At 36.8% G+C, this 15,317-nt stretch overlaps 1 protein-coding gene across 1 annotated transcript in view; it reads right to left on the bottom strand.

The window, feature by feature from the left end:
- LOC150082700 (uncharacterized) overlaps positions 1 to 10,311 on the bottom strand; it is a 187,439-nt gene extending 177,128 nt beyond the window's left edge. The window contains exon 1 of the mRNA XM_090378245.1: positions 8,192 to 10,311. Within this exon, the coding sequence (XP_090234371.1) occupies positions 8,192 to 10,205 (2,014 nt within the window). The 5' untranslated portion in view covers positions 10,206 to 10,311. The remainder of the gene's footprint in view (positions 1 to 8,191) is intronic.
- Between the last annotated feature and the right edge of the window lie 5,006 nt (positions 10,312 to 15,317).

Here is a 15,317-nt window from a genome sequence, read left to right as displayed (position 1 = left end):
TCACATTTTTTTTCAGAAATACATTTCCTTCCCCCTCCCATGATTTGACATATGTCTTTTCAATTCATTAACATTATGAAACTGTATATTTTATTACCTGGAATCAGGGCCGCGTTAATGGTACAGCCAAACCAGCCATTGCCGGGGACCCCACCCGAAGAGGGGCCTCATTTTCAGTGTAAATATTTTCTAAAGTAGTGATAAAAATTTCTAATAATAATTTTTTACGGATAAGGAAAAATATGTATCAATGTATGGATGAATAAAGCTCTCCAAAAACAAGTTTTTTCAATTATCCGACAAGTTTTAATGAAGGAATGTTGTTCGAGATAAATTGTCCGAGTTTTTCAGCAGGAATTTCACACCTGTTTCCACCCTCCCTATCTACCAATAACAGAAACGAGATTCAATAATTTAGTTATTCTTAGCATATATATTTAAAGGGGTCTCAAATTTAAATATGGATGAGGGCCTATTTCATCCTTAATCTGACCCTGCCTGAAATAATTTGGTGTTTAGTAAAAAATTTATACAAGTTTCTAACTTTATTAAATTCTTACGTTTCAACAGATCCAGTAACATCCTGCTTTGTGGCACAGGCAAGTCCAGACCCAGCCAGAGATTCAATGATCTTTATCTCCATGTAGGAAGAATTTTTATTCTTAAAAAGGTCATCCCCCATCCTCCAGATAATTCCCAGCTGAACTGCTAGTTAAGTTGCTCTAGACAAGTGTTTTTTTTTTTTTTTTTATCTCGGTATAAGGCATATTAGCAATCAGTTTTTTTTTTTTTTTTGGTAGTTGTTGCCGCATAGGCTTCTGTGGCCATAATGCACCTCCCAAGATTTTTGCAGTACATTGATCCAAGCCCGAGGCGGGAATCGAACCCGCGACCTTTGGGTTTCCAGGCAGGCACTTTACCCACCTGGCTAGCCCGGTCAGCTTAGCAATCAGTAAATTGCAAAGCAGTTTATGAGATAATGTATTTTGATAGAAATGATTAACCTTCCATAACTATTACTCTCAGTTTTCGGAAAGCACATGGCATCTGTTTGATCCCCTTTTGTTTTAATTTAAAAACATTACGTTTTAGCCTTTTTTACCAAATTCAAAATGGTAATCATTAATTACCATTTGCTAAAAATATTGAATGAAAATAAGTGAGAAACCAATAATAAAAGTTTTTATCATTTTTTTTTTTTTTTTTTGAATATTTCCAGGTCACCAATTACCCCACCGAAACCCAGACTCATGCCTGGCATCTGAGAGACACAAATGCAATGCGTATATTTTTACTTTCGTTAGCTGTTTGTGTTTATCTTTGAAGAAGCAAAATTAGACACCAATTACTGGCATCTCACAGACAGCACGTGAGAATGGGAATTGCCTAGAAAAAAAAAAAAAAAAAAAAAAAGTAGATGCTTTTTCTCACCTGGAATCTGTTAAACACTGCAGAAAAATTTAAATGTCTCATAATTTGGAGCATATTGGTATGAAAACAGAAAATGCTGTATAACCAGTTAGAGAATATTGCTTGGCAAAGTTACATGGGATAATGACTTAGTTTACAAGTTTTTAAAATAATAACAGAAAAATTAAGTGGCATATTAGCAATGGAAGATTAACAGGTAACATCTTTTAATCTTTGATTTTTCTTATCAGAAAAGAAAGACTGCTACTCACAAATGAAATTCTAAAAAGTTGTTCAAGTGCTCCAACATGTAATATATACTGTATATACTTTGATAGTATGAACCAGAGCTGTAATGCTCAATATGTCCTACGTTGATATCAATATTTGTAAAATAACAAGAGAAGTTTACCTCAATATAATAATACGTAGAACACTTCCGTATGATACTCTCCAGCAATTAAAACGAAAAAAAAAATCAAAAATCTTACATTACAGTAAAAAATAAAAACAATTAAAAAAAATCAATCTAACGCAACTAATTAAAAAAAAAAAAAAAAAATTTGCAAAAACGATTTTCCTTCCTGAAGCTGACAACGCTTTTCGACCATATGTCATGATCACAGGAACGAAAATTACCAAATAGGGGTGAGCATGAAACTTAAATAGGGATTATTTGTTTTTGTGTAAAAGCCCACGAATCAGATTAGAAATGGCTGGCAAACATTAATACGTAATTTGCAAATTTTTTCATTAAATTTATTTTAATTAATTGCATTAGCTTAATTTGTGTTCAATTGATTTTTAATTGATTAATTATTTTTTATTGTAATGTAAGATTTTTGATTACCCACCCTGCTAGTCTGGTTGGCTTGGACAGTATCATACACAAGTGTTGTATTATATTGAGGTAAACTTCTCTTATTATTTTACAAATAAATTATATATATATATAAAATGAAATGATAATAGTGAGAGTTAAGTAAAGTAATATGCAATTTTGTGTAATTCTAAATAAACTGCACCATCTTTTGGCTACTAAACTGAAAATACTCCAAAAAAAGAATAAATATATCTTATATTAAGGATGGCCATAAGATTAACAACTTTCCTCCAGATTGCTAAACTAAAGAGTCATTGCACATATTCACAGCTTCTCTAAACCCATTTGTACATCAAAACATAATATTATTGACTAAGGTTGTGAAGTTTGTTGCATCATCAAAAAAAGCCCTTTCTTCCAGAGGATGAAAAATTTCTGGGATCTTTCACTATGCATTTTTTTTTTTTTTTTTTTTAAGCAGACATTTAAATTCTTAAAGCTAAGCTTAAACTCCCAAAATAGCTAGGAAATTTTTCCACTGCCCAAAAATTTATGCTAGATACCAGCCAAACCATATTGGCATCACTGAAGGATTACACAAAAAAAAAAAAAACTGCTGTTGATTAGCTTCAAGAATATTTACAAGATCACCTTGACATATTATGAGAATTTAATCTAGGCTATAAAGATAAACTAGCACCAGCAATTTTGTTCTTATCTCTTACCACAAGATGTGGTTCAGTGCAAGCAAAAACAATTGTTTTTAAAACTGAGTAATCTAAAAACAAGTCACCCACCTATTTCAGGTAAATCAATAAAACATGTTTGTAAAATCTCTCAGTTTTGACACCATGCACTATAAAATAGTCATGCCCAACCCAACATGACTATCCTAAACTATAAAATTAAACAAATACATTATCCATACTTAAAATAAGTGATGTGCACTATACATGGGATTTGGTGCATGAATCACTGTTTAGGTTCAACTAACAGCCAAGATGATATGCTTCAAAGTTAAAATTTTCCATTAAACATTTTATTGACCCAACACATTGCAGAAACCATATATACTGATCCATGATCTAAAAAAGCTGCTGACCACTGATCCAAATAATGCCACATTTGGTGGAATCATTGGATATTTTTCTCACAACATGGGTTGAATATAAAAGAAAACTGTGAGAAATGGAAAAGAAACAAAGAATTATAGAGGAAAAGGAATGAATATTTGATTTTGCAACAAGTAGAATAACCTTTTTTTTTTTGCTGGTGCAACATAAGCCTTAGGCTTCCTTGCAACATATGACCAATACTAGTAATGTTACCATTTTTATGATATCCTTGATCAGAGATATATTAGCATATATATAGAGAGAGAGAGAGAAAAAAAAAAAAAAAAAAAAAGCTGTTCATTGTAATCAGCACATTGGTTTATGTTATTAATTTTTTGCGTAGCTTATGCAAGTACACTGAGATTTATTCTTAAACTGATATGTTATGTGGCTAATTACTACCGTTGCTCTGTGCTGTTTGTATGGTTGCCAGTGTCATTACTCTATGAAGGAAAGTACTGTATTTGTACTCCTATCAATCTGACTGTTTTACAGTAGAGCATTAAGCCTTTTCTAATTCCTGATCTTAACATACATGCTGGCCAAAAAAAAAAATGAACCCTTATTCAGTATCGAATTGGTTACCTTTGTTTTGAATAACAGCAAGTGTGCAGTGCAGCATGGTGTTTTAGTGCATTTTGGTCTACTGTAACCATTCTTCCAGCAAAATATCACAAAACTGCATCAGAGTTGAAGAAAGAGAACTTTGTTGCCGAATAGCTCTCTCCAGCATATCCCACACATTCTCAATAAGACTGAAATTGGGTGAATGCGGGGAGTAGGAATGATGGTAAAAATCTGTATCATGTTCTCTGATCCATTCTTGCACGATTCTGGTATGATATGCTGTCGCATTGTCATTCATAAAATGCCATCACCATCAGGATAAAAGTGTAACATTGCAGGATGCAGTAGAACTGATATAAAATTCAGGTACTCCTCTGGGTGACTATGATATGCTGTCGCATTGTCATTCATAAAGTGCCATCACCATCAGGATAAAAGTGTAACATTGCAGGATGCAGTAGAACTGATAAAATTCAGGTACTCCTCTGGGTGACATTCAGCCTTCCGCCAGTATCAACAAACCCAATCTATGCCAACAAAACATTCCCCACACCACCTCCAGAAGCTTGGATTGTCTTAACATGGCAAACAGCATACATTGCTTTGTGAGGTTCTCCCCATACTCTTAGACTACCATCAGTGCAAAATAAAATAAAGTTTAGTGCGATTTGTCTGACCCCATCTATCCCATGACTTTCTTCCACTGTTCAATCACTATATTCTCAGCACAACTGAGAGTAGATTTTTCTATTTTTCTCTTAAAAAAAAAAAAAAAAAAGTGGCTCCCGAATAGGCAGGTGACTGCCAGTACCCAATTTATTCAATTCCCTATACACGTTACAGGTTTAAATTGGGAAGTTCTGGGCTTGGTTGAATTCGGAAGTTATTTGCTGCACATTGAATGTCCTATTTTTCCTGTAAAGTCCTCCTTTGGGTACTACGGTTTCTCTCTTGAAGTACTATGTTTCTTCCACATTTATGCCTTTGAGATGTAGAAAAACTTCTTGCCTTCTAGTCATTAAAATCCTCTGAGATGGATGCTTCTGAGAAATCAGTTATGTCTTTTGCTTCTTGAATCATGGCTCCTGCTAAATATGCACTCATAAGACCTTTTTTTAAGTCTGATAGACTTCACTTTTTCCTCATTTTGGCTTCAGGTTACTGCAGTCAAAGAGCCTATACAGTGTTTATACTCAACAAGGCAACACATCACCCCATGTCAGTTTTCTTTGCATCTCTTTTATCTGTGACGGTCTTAATACAAAAGGTTTGTATTTTTTGGGTCAGTGTATGTGTTTTCTTTATTTGATTTTAATGGATTTCCAGAAATAATGACAGTTTCACTTTTACTGATGACTTTCTTAGAGAGACAGGGACAGTCAAATTAAAATATATCATATTGCTTGATTTTCATGTTTTCTTTCTATCCACTTATTTTTTATATACATATTTCTGCACTACATCAATAAACAATACCAAACAGCTGCATTCTTATTGTTTTCACTTTAGCTGTTATCTCAAAGTTATTGCAATAAGTGGCATCCACTGTATACATACTGTGGAAGCAAATACACTACACTGTTTACTATTTTTTTAAACAGAGCTTTAACTCTCTTGTTAGTGTCCTCCATGGCAGCATAGATGTTTTGACATCTATCACTCATTTGGAGATCTAGGTTTGAATCCTGTTAATGGTTGTTGTTATTTGGTTTTTAGGAGCATTAGCAACTAAGGCCATATTGCTCCTGGGATGTGGGGTGGTCATTCCCTGACCTTTCCGCATCCTCCGTATTTGGTGGTGACGGACTCGAACCCCGGTCTAATCAAGAAGCGTGTGCTACGCACTGCTGCTCTTTACCACCTGGTTACAGAGGCGCCTCCTGTTGATGGCTGAAAGAATTTCTAAAGGCATCTTCAATGGGGCTGTAGTTAGCTGATTTCAGGCAGGGGGAGACAAAGCCTCCAAACTATTCCAGGTTTTTCAGTCCATACAACATGCAAATAAAAAATATAAAAAATTTTCTTTTTATGCTATGGGATGATCACAAAGTCAGAGTTCACAAGAACACAACCATATTTAGTATTCACATGGCTTGAACCAAGGTCACTCAAGCAAGTGTACTTATGTACCTTCATACTTGACAACTCAGCTGCAGAGGTCTAAAATAAATTCTGTTTATACTCTTGGGCAACCATACAAAGATAGAGAAATACAAGAACACTGCCATATTTAGTAGTTATGCAAGCTTGAACCAGTCACTCAAACTGCTTGTACTTTTGTATCTTCCAAGAAGTACGAATTCTCATCAACTTATGGGGAGTTTAAAGTAATATCTTTTATTTACATTGGAGCTTCCCATAGCCAGTAACTTAATATTTTGGTTTTCTAATATCTTTTTCTCTTTTTTCTAGTGAGTTAACCAATCCTTGGCATGGATTATATATTGCATGCATTGTAAGCTACCCAAAGCATTTCTGACCAAATGTCCTGCAACATCATTTTAGTTCTCCAAATTGCTGCTAATCAGGAAACAGCCATACCTGACAAAGCCACCAGCGCTAACTGTAGAGTCAAGCTTCTATACCTAAGGCAATGTTCCACAGAAGCAAGTAGAATATAAAAAAAAAAACTTGCCAAAGACACTTGGTGGCTCTGTGAAATGTCAAAATGGAATGCAGGAGTTAAGGGGTGAGAAACAGCGAAGGAAGTACGGTAATGAAAGAAATTTTTTTTGCCATTATAAATTCCCTCATTTGTAGAAGCATTTCAACAGAACAGTTATTTGTTAATCTTCCCCCACAGGAAATTGCCGTGTAATAGGGTAGACAAACATCTGCTATTACAGGATGATAAAATTATGACAGGTGCACATTCCAATCCCCGGTATGAGTTGCACTACTCTAGACTCATCTAGGCAAATTCGTGGAACTTATCTAGTGCCTTCAAATTTTGGTGCCATAAGCAACTGCCTATTTATAAAAGCCAAGTAAGGTCACCACTAGACAAACACTAAGCAGTCAGCCTTCCCATTTTCCTCTTAGCACTGGCAAATTAAAAGAAAATCAAGAAATTAACTATTCCAACCTTTATACACCATGATAAATATTATAATAAATTAGCATCATGTTAAAAATCCTATTACAGGTTATTGCTCACTTGCAAAATGAGAAACAAGGAGTTCAAATGTCTTTTTCAAACTAGCTTAGTGTTTATAATAATGTTCACTTATTAAAATAAGTATCGTGGTCTATAAAGTGTTAAAATAGTTCATTTCTTCATATCACTCATGAAGAACACATCACATTTAAAGACAGGTTTAAAGCTAAAAGGAAATCTTAAAAAGAGTTCAGTAATATGGAAAGTGTCATTGATATCGCTAATCTAGATATTCGAAGGGATTGTTCAAGGTCAGCCTTACTTTCACAATTTGGAATAAACTATAAATGCCTGTTATCAGGGCAAGGAGTAAAATAAGAAATTTATGTGCACTCACTTTCGACACAGTCACATGTCTCTTTGCAAAATTTACAGTAGTATAGCCACCGAATTTCCAAGTTTAAAGTATCTCCAAACAAGGGGACCCACATAAAATACTAACATCAGAACAAAGTTCAAAATTGTGTTTTGAAACAAAAACTAATCCATTTGCCAGCTTCGTTCTTGCAGCAACAATTCAAAGTATTATTATTCAAACAGCAAATCTGAGGATAAATTGGAAAGAAATAAAATAAATAAATGAAAAATCTACAATAAAAGTTTACAAAAAATAAAAGAAAAATACCTACTTCAGTGTCAAATAGTGCAGAATAAATTACAAATCAACAAAAAGCACATCATTCATATCTAATGCTTTAAAGAGAAATATGTCGCAGTCATGCACAAACTATTCAAGCAAGAAACAATTATAACAAATACTTCAAAGTTAAATTTTATGCTTTCCATTCAAAATGATTTGGAAAGCATAAAATTGAAGGAAGTCGTTACATCTATATATAAAAATAAATGTTTTTTTTCAATGCAGCAAATTATATAATAATAATTTTCATATAATAAATATGAATAGTATATTTTTCACATAACTAAATAAATGTCTTAGTTTAATTTGTTTGTATGAAAACATTTTAACAGATACAAGTGTCTTCCAAAATCCACTCCTTGGAAAACTGAATGAAATATTTGCACAATAACATAAGTTTCAACTAAAAATTTTTCTTTTGATATCTGAAATAAAGACTTAAATTATTTCTATAAACCAAACGACTACTAAAGACTTACCAAAAAATTCCCCTTCTGGGTTAGATTCTAGGTCATCCTCTATTTGTTTTGTTAGTGCTTCAACTTTCTTTTCTGCCTCTGTAGGACCTTTAGGCCTTGGTGGCGTAACATTATATGGTAACAAAGTTTTGCTGTTCAGGGTATTTGGTTTATATCCTAGGCCTGGATAAGGTGGTGGTGGTGAACAATTACCCAAAGGCTGCACTCTGATATTATTATTTGATGTTAATACCTGAGAGTCAACAGGCTGTGGCAAATGTGGTGAACCTCTTAAATGTAAGGAATGTGACGTGGTTACAGGAAAATGGGGAGACATTTCGTTTGCTCCTGGCAACACTGAACTAGATACAGTAATATTTGGCAGCTGGGGATGGATCTGCTGCCCTCTTGCTAATGAATAAGTATTGGAATTGGCTGCTTGGGGGTGAAATGCTGTCGTATATGGTGGGCATGAGCTAGGTAATATCTGATGACTAGTCGTGATGGTAGCTGTGGGATGATAAATTCTTGGGGCCCCTGGTGTCAGTGTTTGCACTGGATGATTACTATCGTAGGGTGTCGCACCACTTGAAATTTTATACGTATTAGTAGAACCAACAACTTGGCAACTATAACCAGCACAGAGAGGAACTGCATTACAATTGAGAACTCGAGTAGGAACTCCACTTGTCTGTAAGTGAGGTACTGCTGGTTTTGTTAAGGCAGACATGGTATTGAGAGATGTAGCATATGACACTGGATGAGGTGTGGATGAAACTATGCTTGGTTTCTCTATACTATGTACTGTTTTTTCAACTGGTAGGGAATTAACATTCGAACCAACACCCAAGGCCCCAGTGTTCCCTACATGTAGCTTCTGTTGCAAGTCTTGAATATTTGCATAGATTGGATATTCTGCACTCGAAGGGTGTGGATAAGGTGGTGGAAGGTCAGCTAAGGCACTAACAGATTTTGGAACATTCACCATGCTTGATCCTGGACTTGAGTGCTTTGAATCTTGAGAACTAATGGAGGATCTGGGACTCTGCTGAAGTTCCAAAGTGATATGTGTTGAAGGATGAATATTATTTACTTGACGATGTTCGGTTACTGAACTTATTCTGCCTGCTTGAATACTCTGTAGGTTTTCGTATATTGGACCAGTTACACTTGCTCTTGGCGAGTTAGAATGCTGAGACTCCCTGCTTGAACTGCTAAGACTACTACGTGGGCTAGAATGGGTAGAATCGTGACCACCGCCTCCTGTCCTCTGAACTAAAAGTGTTGAAGAGAGTGGGATACTTTTATTAGCACCAAGTGATAATCGTGAAAGTGCATTATCATCCACTTGGGAAGTCGCAACCACTGTAGGTGTAGCACGAACGGCTGGTATATATCCGACATTATTAATATTTGAATTCATACTATTTGTTTGTGCAATACTAACGGGAATTCCATGAATTGCTCCAGAAACAGGTTGTTTGGGAGTAGCAAAACGCGAAGCTGCTATAACACTAGCTCGGTCAATTTTTGCATATACCGGCGGCTCCTTAGGCTTCATTCCACTTGGCACTAGAAAGCTTTCTATTGCTCCCACGGGTTTATTATCCGAAATCTTAGAACTAACCGCGTTGGTATTTAGTTTTCTGGCAATGACACTTTCATTCCGCCTTCCAGCTAGAAAGCTGGTTGCAGGAAACTCACTGCGAAGAGCAGAACAACTTTTCTGCTGAGTGTTTGTATTATTGTTCTTAATATTGGCAACAACTTGGGCTTGACTCGCTGCACTTGAAAGCAATTTTCCATAATTACACTCCGTAGGAGCAGACTTACCTAAACAGTAATTCTTACTATTTAAATTTAAGTTTGCATAGAGCTCCCTTTTCTTTTCAAAGTCTTCTCCAGCCGATGTTTCTGAACGTTTCGGGGTAGTAGAAGTAGTTAGTAAATATTCTCGGGAAGGCACTTCAAACAAATTTAAATCTTTCATAATGCGGGAGGCATCTTCTTCTAGCTCATCATCATAGAGATCCATTCTTCCTGCATCCGAAAAATCTAAACAACGCCCACAGTCACTTTAACACTAAACACACGGCACCGGTTAACAAATTACACAACCACAACTAAACGCACACACACAGACAACATTTATGCCATTTTAAGGTGGTTGCTCAATCTTCTTGTGTGACGTCACAAAGTAGCATCTGTAAACAAAGATAAATATTTTCTCACATTTAATCTATCGATATCTAGAAAATATTGATAACTACTAATTATTAACTCTCGCTAAAAGTTTGTTTTCAAACAATTAAAATGAATAATATTTATTGAAGTGTATTTTTCAACCCGTCACAAGAGGGCAGTATTCTTCAATCTCTCCATATCTTTCAAAACGCGCAAAGATAATAAAACTTAATAAACAGGAAAAACTGCAAGTATTATTCATAATACTGTAATTGAAGTTTTTCATCGTTTATAAATTACAACAATACTAAAGTTTGTTTTTTCCTGATAAAATATAACTGACGTGTAGCGAAGTAGTTCTGGATATAAAGATTCTAATCAAAAAGCAAACATTCCACAATAGGGGCTCACATCTGGTGAGTATGGGCTTGGCACACCCAGGGTCCTGAGCTGGATATCATCATGCTTCTTTTTCTTGGTGATTCCTTCTACTTTTGATCTCTCTCTCTCTCTCTCTCTCTCTCTCTCTCTCTCTCTCTCTCTCTCTCTCTCTCTCTCTCTCTCTCTCTCTCTCTCTCTCAGGGTAACTAGGGAATTTTTTTTTTTTTTTTTGGCTGGTGCAGCATAAGCCTCAGGCTTTCTTTCACCATATAGCTAATAATAATAATAAAAAAATTTCTGTGGTTCCGCGTAATTTTTATTTTTTCCTTTTGAGTGTGTTTGGGGGATAGAGTTGTTGTTATTGAGTTTCAGAAGCATTAGCGACTAAGATCATATTACTCCATGTATAAACTCTGTAAATTGCGTTTGTTTTGTGGTCGAATTTTTGTTTACTAAACGAAAAGCCCCAGTTTCTTGGGAGGGAAAAAAAAAACCATGCTACCCTCTCCTGAGACCGACTACCTCAGCCACGTTTGTAAAAAAGGCCTATAAAAATTCCGCCCGGTGTTCGTAGGACGCCGATTCTTCAAACTGTGCTACCCACGAGGGTTTGGGGGTAGAGGCTAAAAGGGTATAATGTGGACTTTTTAATGCCACATGATCATTAAAGGTCAACGATTTCCTGGATCACTTCATTAGCCAACCCCTTAAACTGCTTAGTTCTCCCTTTTACCCCTTTACAAAATCCTGGGACTGCTTGTGTGTGTGTGTGTGTGTGTGTGTGTGTGTGTGTGTGTGTGTGTGTGTGTGTGTGTGTGTGTGTGTGTGTGTGTGTGTGTGTGTGTGTGTGTGTGTGTGTGTGTGTGTGTGTGTGTGCGTGCGTGCGTGTGTGTGTGTGCGTGCGTGCGTGCGTGCGTGTGTGTGTGTGCGTGTGTGTGTGTGCGTGTGTGTGTGCGTGTGTGTGTGTTTGTGTGTGTGCCTATGAGCTAAGGTCTCTTTTGTGTAAATAAAAAGGCAAATTTTTCACTGTTCCTTTCCACCCTCTGGTTCTTGGCCTAAGGTTACCATAAGTGTCGAGAAGAAGCATAATTCTCCAAGAAAGCTTCGTGGGGACTACTTTTCCCTTAGAATTCTTCTTTTATATAACTTATTACAGTGCTTTTCAAAGATCGAGTCCTACACGCTATGTCCAGACTAAGAGCAGCTGCTCTATCTGTAGTCATACCTCTTGATGCCCCTGGGTGCAGGTGTAAGCACTGCACCATCAAATGATATGCTGTTGACTACGCCTATGATTCTTAAAGAGCTGCATCTGATTGAATCGAATCGTCAAAATTTAAAAAAAAAAGACAATAAAATAAAAATAACAAGTAAAGTATACAGTTTTTATTCTACATTCACTAACATTAAGCACCATTATCCTATACTAGTAGATGCGCATACATACAAAAGGTCGTTCCACGTTGGTAGCTTTTAAAAGTCAGTGTATGATAGTGCAATTATATGAAATGAAACAAAATTATTTTGAAAGGCTTTAGAATCTTGAGTCCTCCATTCCATATTGTATACCCATATAGCAAGTACTGTACAATATTAAGTCCTCACGACTGGCATTAGCATAATAGAGGCATACGATGCAAGAAAGCAAGCTTAGCATCAGCCAAAAATAAAAAATAAAAAAACAAAACAAACCTCCCATTTCGCCCCTCCATTCGTTCCAAATGCCTGTCCAGGTCAGCCTTAAATTTATTTTGGCTATCAACTTCCATAACAAAAGATGGAAGTCTGTTCCAACAATCAACTACCCTCTGGCTTAAGGTAAATTTCCGCACATCTATTCTACAACTGTCTTTCCTCAATTTGAAACTGTGCCCCCTCAGATTCTTAATCTGAAAAAGAGGAAGAATCCCATCAGCATTCAGCTTGTTCAACCCATTCAAGGCCTTATACACCTCAATCCGATCACCTCAGAGGTGCCTACTCTCCAGGCGCTGCAATTTGCAGAAATTAAGCCTTTCCTGGCAGAGCGGCTTCAAATAATATTCTTAAAAACTCTATGGTAAAATCTTGGTTTGATTTCTATCACCATCTTCATTTTTCTTGGTCACTGTGGCCAATTAGCCTGTCGCGGGATTTCAAAATCTTTGTTAGAAACTTTGATTTTTCATTCCTCACAACAGAAGTCATTATCCAATAGATGCAATATAACAGGTGGACAATAAACTAAAAATAAAATGATCTTATTACAGAGGTTCTAAGAGAACCTCTGTAATAAGATCACTTTACTACACAGGTTCGTGCCTTGGCGTGTTGCACAGTGGATATAACCACCGTCATACTTACACCAGCTGAAAAATTCCCAATTCGAATCAAATCAATGAAGTGAGGAATTTTTATGGGCTTTTTGATCGGATGGATGAATGGTTTGCCTACGAGTTTCAAGTTTTCTCCCTGAAACTCGTATTTTTTTTCCAGCAAACAGGCATAAAGCAATATATTGTCTCCTAACACTCTTGGTTGGTTGGTTGGTTGGTTGGTGTGGGGTTTCAGGCACATTGGCAACTTAGCATTTTTTAGCATTAGCATTAGTAGAGGCATTTGATGCAAGAAAGCAAGCTTATGCAGCATCAGCCAAAAAAAAAAAACCCACTTCCACTTCACCCCTCTGTTCGTTCAAAATACCTGTCCGGCTGAGCCTTAAACTTATTTAGGCTATCAACCTCCACTACAAGGGATGGAAGTCTGTTCCACCAACCAACCACTCGCTGGCTAAAGGCAAATTTCCGCACGTCTATCCTACATCTGTCTTTCCTCAATTTAATTTATGCCCTCTCAGGTGATTATTCTGAGCTAGAGAAAGAATCCCATCAGCATGGAGCATGCTCAAACCATTCAAGGCTTTATACACCTCTATCAGATCACCTCCCTGGTGCCTAGTCTCCAGACACTGTAATTTGCAAAATTTAAGCCTTTCTTCGTAAGAGCACCCTTTTGTTCCATTCACTAATTTTGTTGCCCTTCTCTGTACTCGTTCCAGCAGCTCTACATCCTTCTTGAAATGAGGCCTCCAGACCTGTATACAGTACTCTATGTGTGGCCTGACCATTGCCTTATACAAGGGAATAATCACCTCCTTATCCCTGCTAGAAAAATTCCTATATATCATTGACAATACTCCATGAGCTACTCTTGCAGCCCGTCTGCACTGCTCAGAGAACTTCATATCTGCCTGCACAACCACCCCCAAGTCCCTTTCATTCTCTACCACTATCAGTGTAGTACCACAGAGTTGATACGTTGCTCTGGGGTTGCTGTTTCCCATGTGTAGTACTTTACATTTGTCAATGTTAAACTTCATTTGCCACCTCTCAGCCCATCTGCTCAACCTTTCCAGATCCTGTTGCAGGAGCATAGTGTCAGTAGTGTCCTTGACAACCCTGCCAACCTTTGTATCGTCTGCAAACTTGGACATTAAGCTTGATATACCATCATCAATATCATTTATAAATACAGAAAACAATATTGGACCCAACACTGAGCCCTGAGGGACTCCACTAATAATATTAGTCCACGATGAGCAGTGTCCATTGATTACCACTCTCTGTCTTCTCCCCCTCAACCACCCCTTTATCCATAGCAGCAATTTGCCTCCAATGTCACACTGCTCCAATTTGTGTAGCAGTCTTCCATGTACAACAGTATCAAAAGCCTTTCTAAGATCCAAGTATATAATATCAAAGCTATTTCCTGCATCCAGTTCTTTTGTGACTGCATCATAGTATCCAATCAAATTGGTCAGGCAAGACTTCCCCTTAACAAAACCATGCTGTGTCTGAGCTATAACTGAAGTCTTGTCTAAATGATCCTGCAGTGCTGCTTTAACCAGTGCCTCCATTAATTTTCCTAGAACAGAAGTTAAGCTCACAGGTCTATAATTACTTGTGTCAGCCTTTGATCCTCCTTTGTGAATTGGGGTCACATTTGCACATTTCCAGTCTATGGGTACCTCCCCTGAGTCCAAGGAAGCTGTCATAATTATGGCTAAGGGTTTGCTTACTTCCTTTGCTGCCTCCTTTAATATAACTGGATAGATCCCATCCACCCCGGGTGCCTTTCTTGTGTTTATCTTCAACAGTTTCTCCTCCACTTTACTCCCAGTTATTTCAAGATTCTGTAGCTTACTGCTAGAGTTGAATACACCTCTGGCATTCCCCTCGCTGAATAACTCCTCATGTGTGAATGTCGATGCAAAATATTCATTTAGTTTGTTAGCTACCTGAGCAGGATCATCAACAGTTGACCCATCAATATCAAGTGGACCAATCTGATTCATCCCCTTCCTTCTAGAGTTTACATAAGTAAAGAACTCTTTGCTGTTTTTCTTTGCATCCCTTGCCAAGGATTTCTCGTAATCTGCCTTCGCCTGCCTAACCTCCTTTGTAACTTGGTTGCATATCAACTTGTATCTATCATAGGCTTCTGTGTCATGTGTTAATTTGTAAGTATCCCATGCATTTTTCTTCTCTTCCATATGCCTCATTAGTTCATCTGACATCCATTTTGGCCTAAACCTTGAACAATA

The sequence above is a fragment of the Mastigoproctus giganteus genome, chromosome 7, assembly GCF_048544385.1.
Source record: "Mastigoproctus giganteus isolate SK-2022 chromosome 7, ASM4854438v1, whole genome shotgun sequence".
Lineage (NCBI taxonomy): Eukaryota > Metazoa > Arthropoda > Arachnida > Uropygi > Thelyphonidae > Mastigoproctus > Mastigoproctus giganteus.
This window is presented reverse-complemented; position numbering and strand designations above follow the sequence as displayed.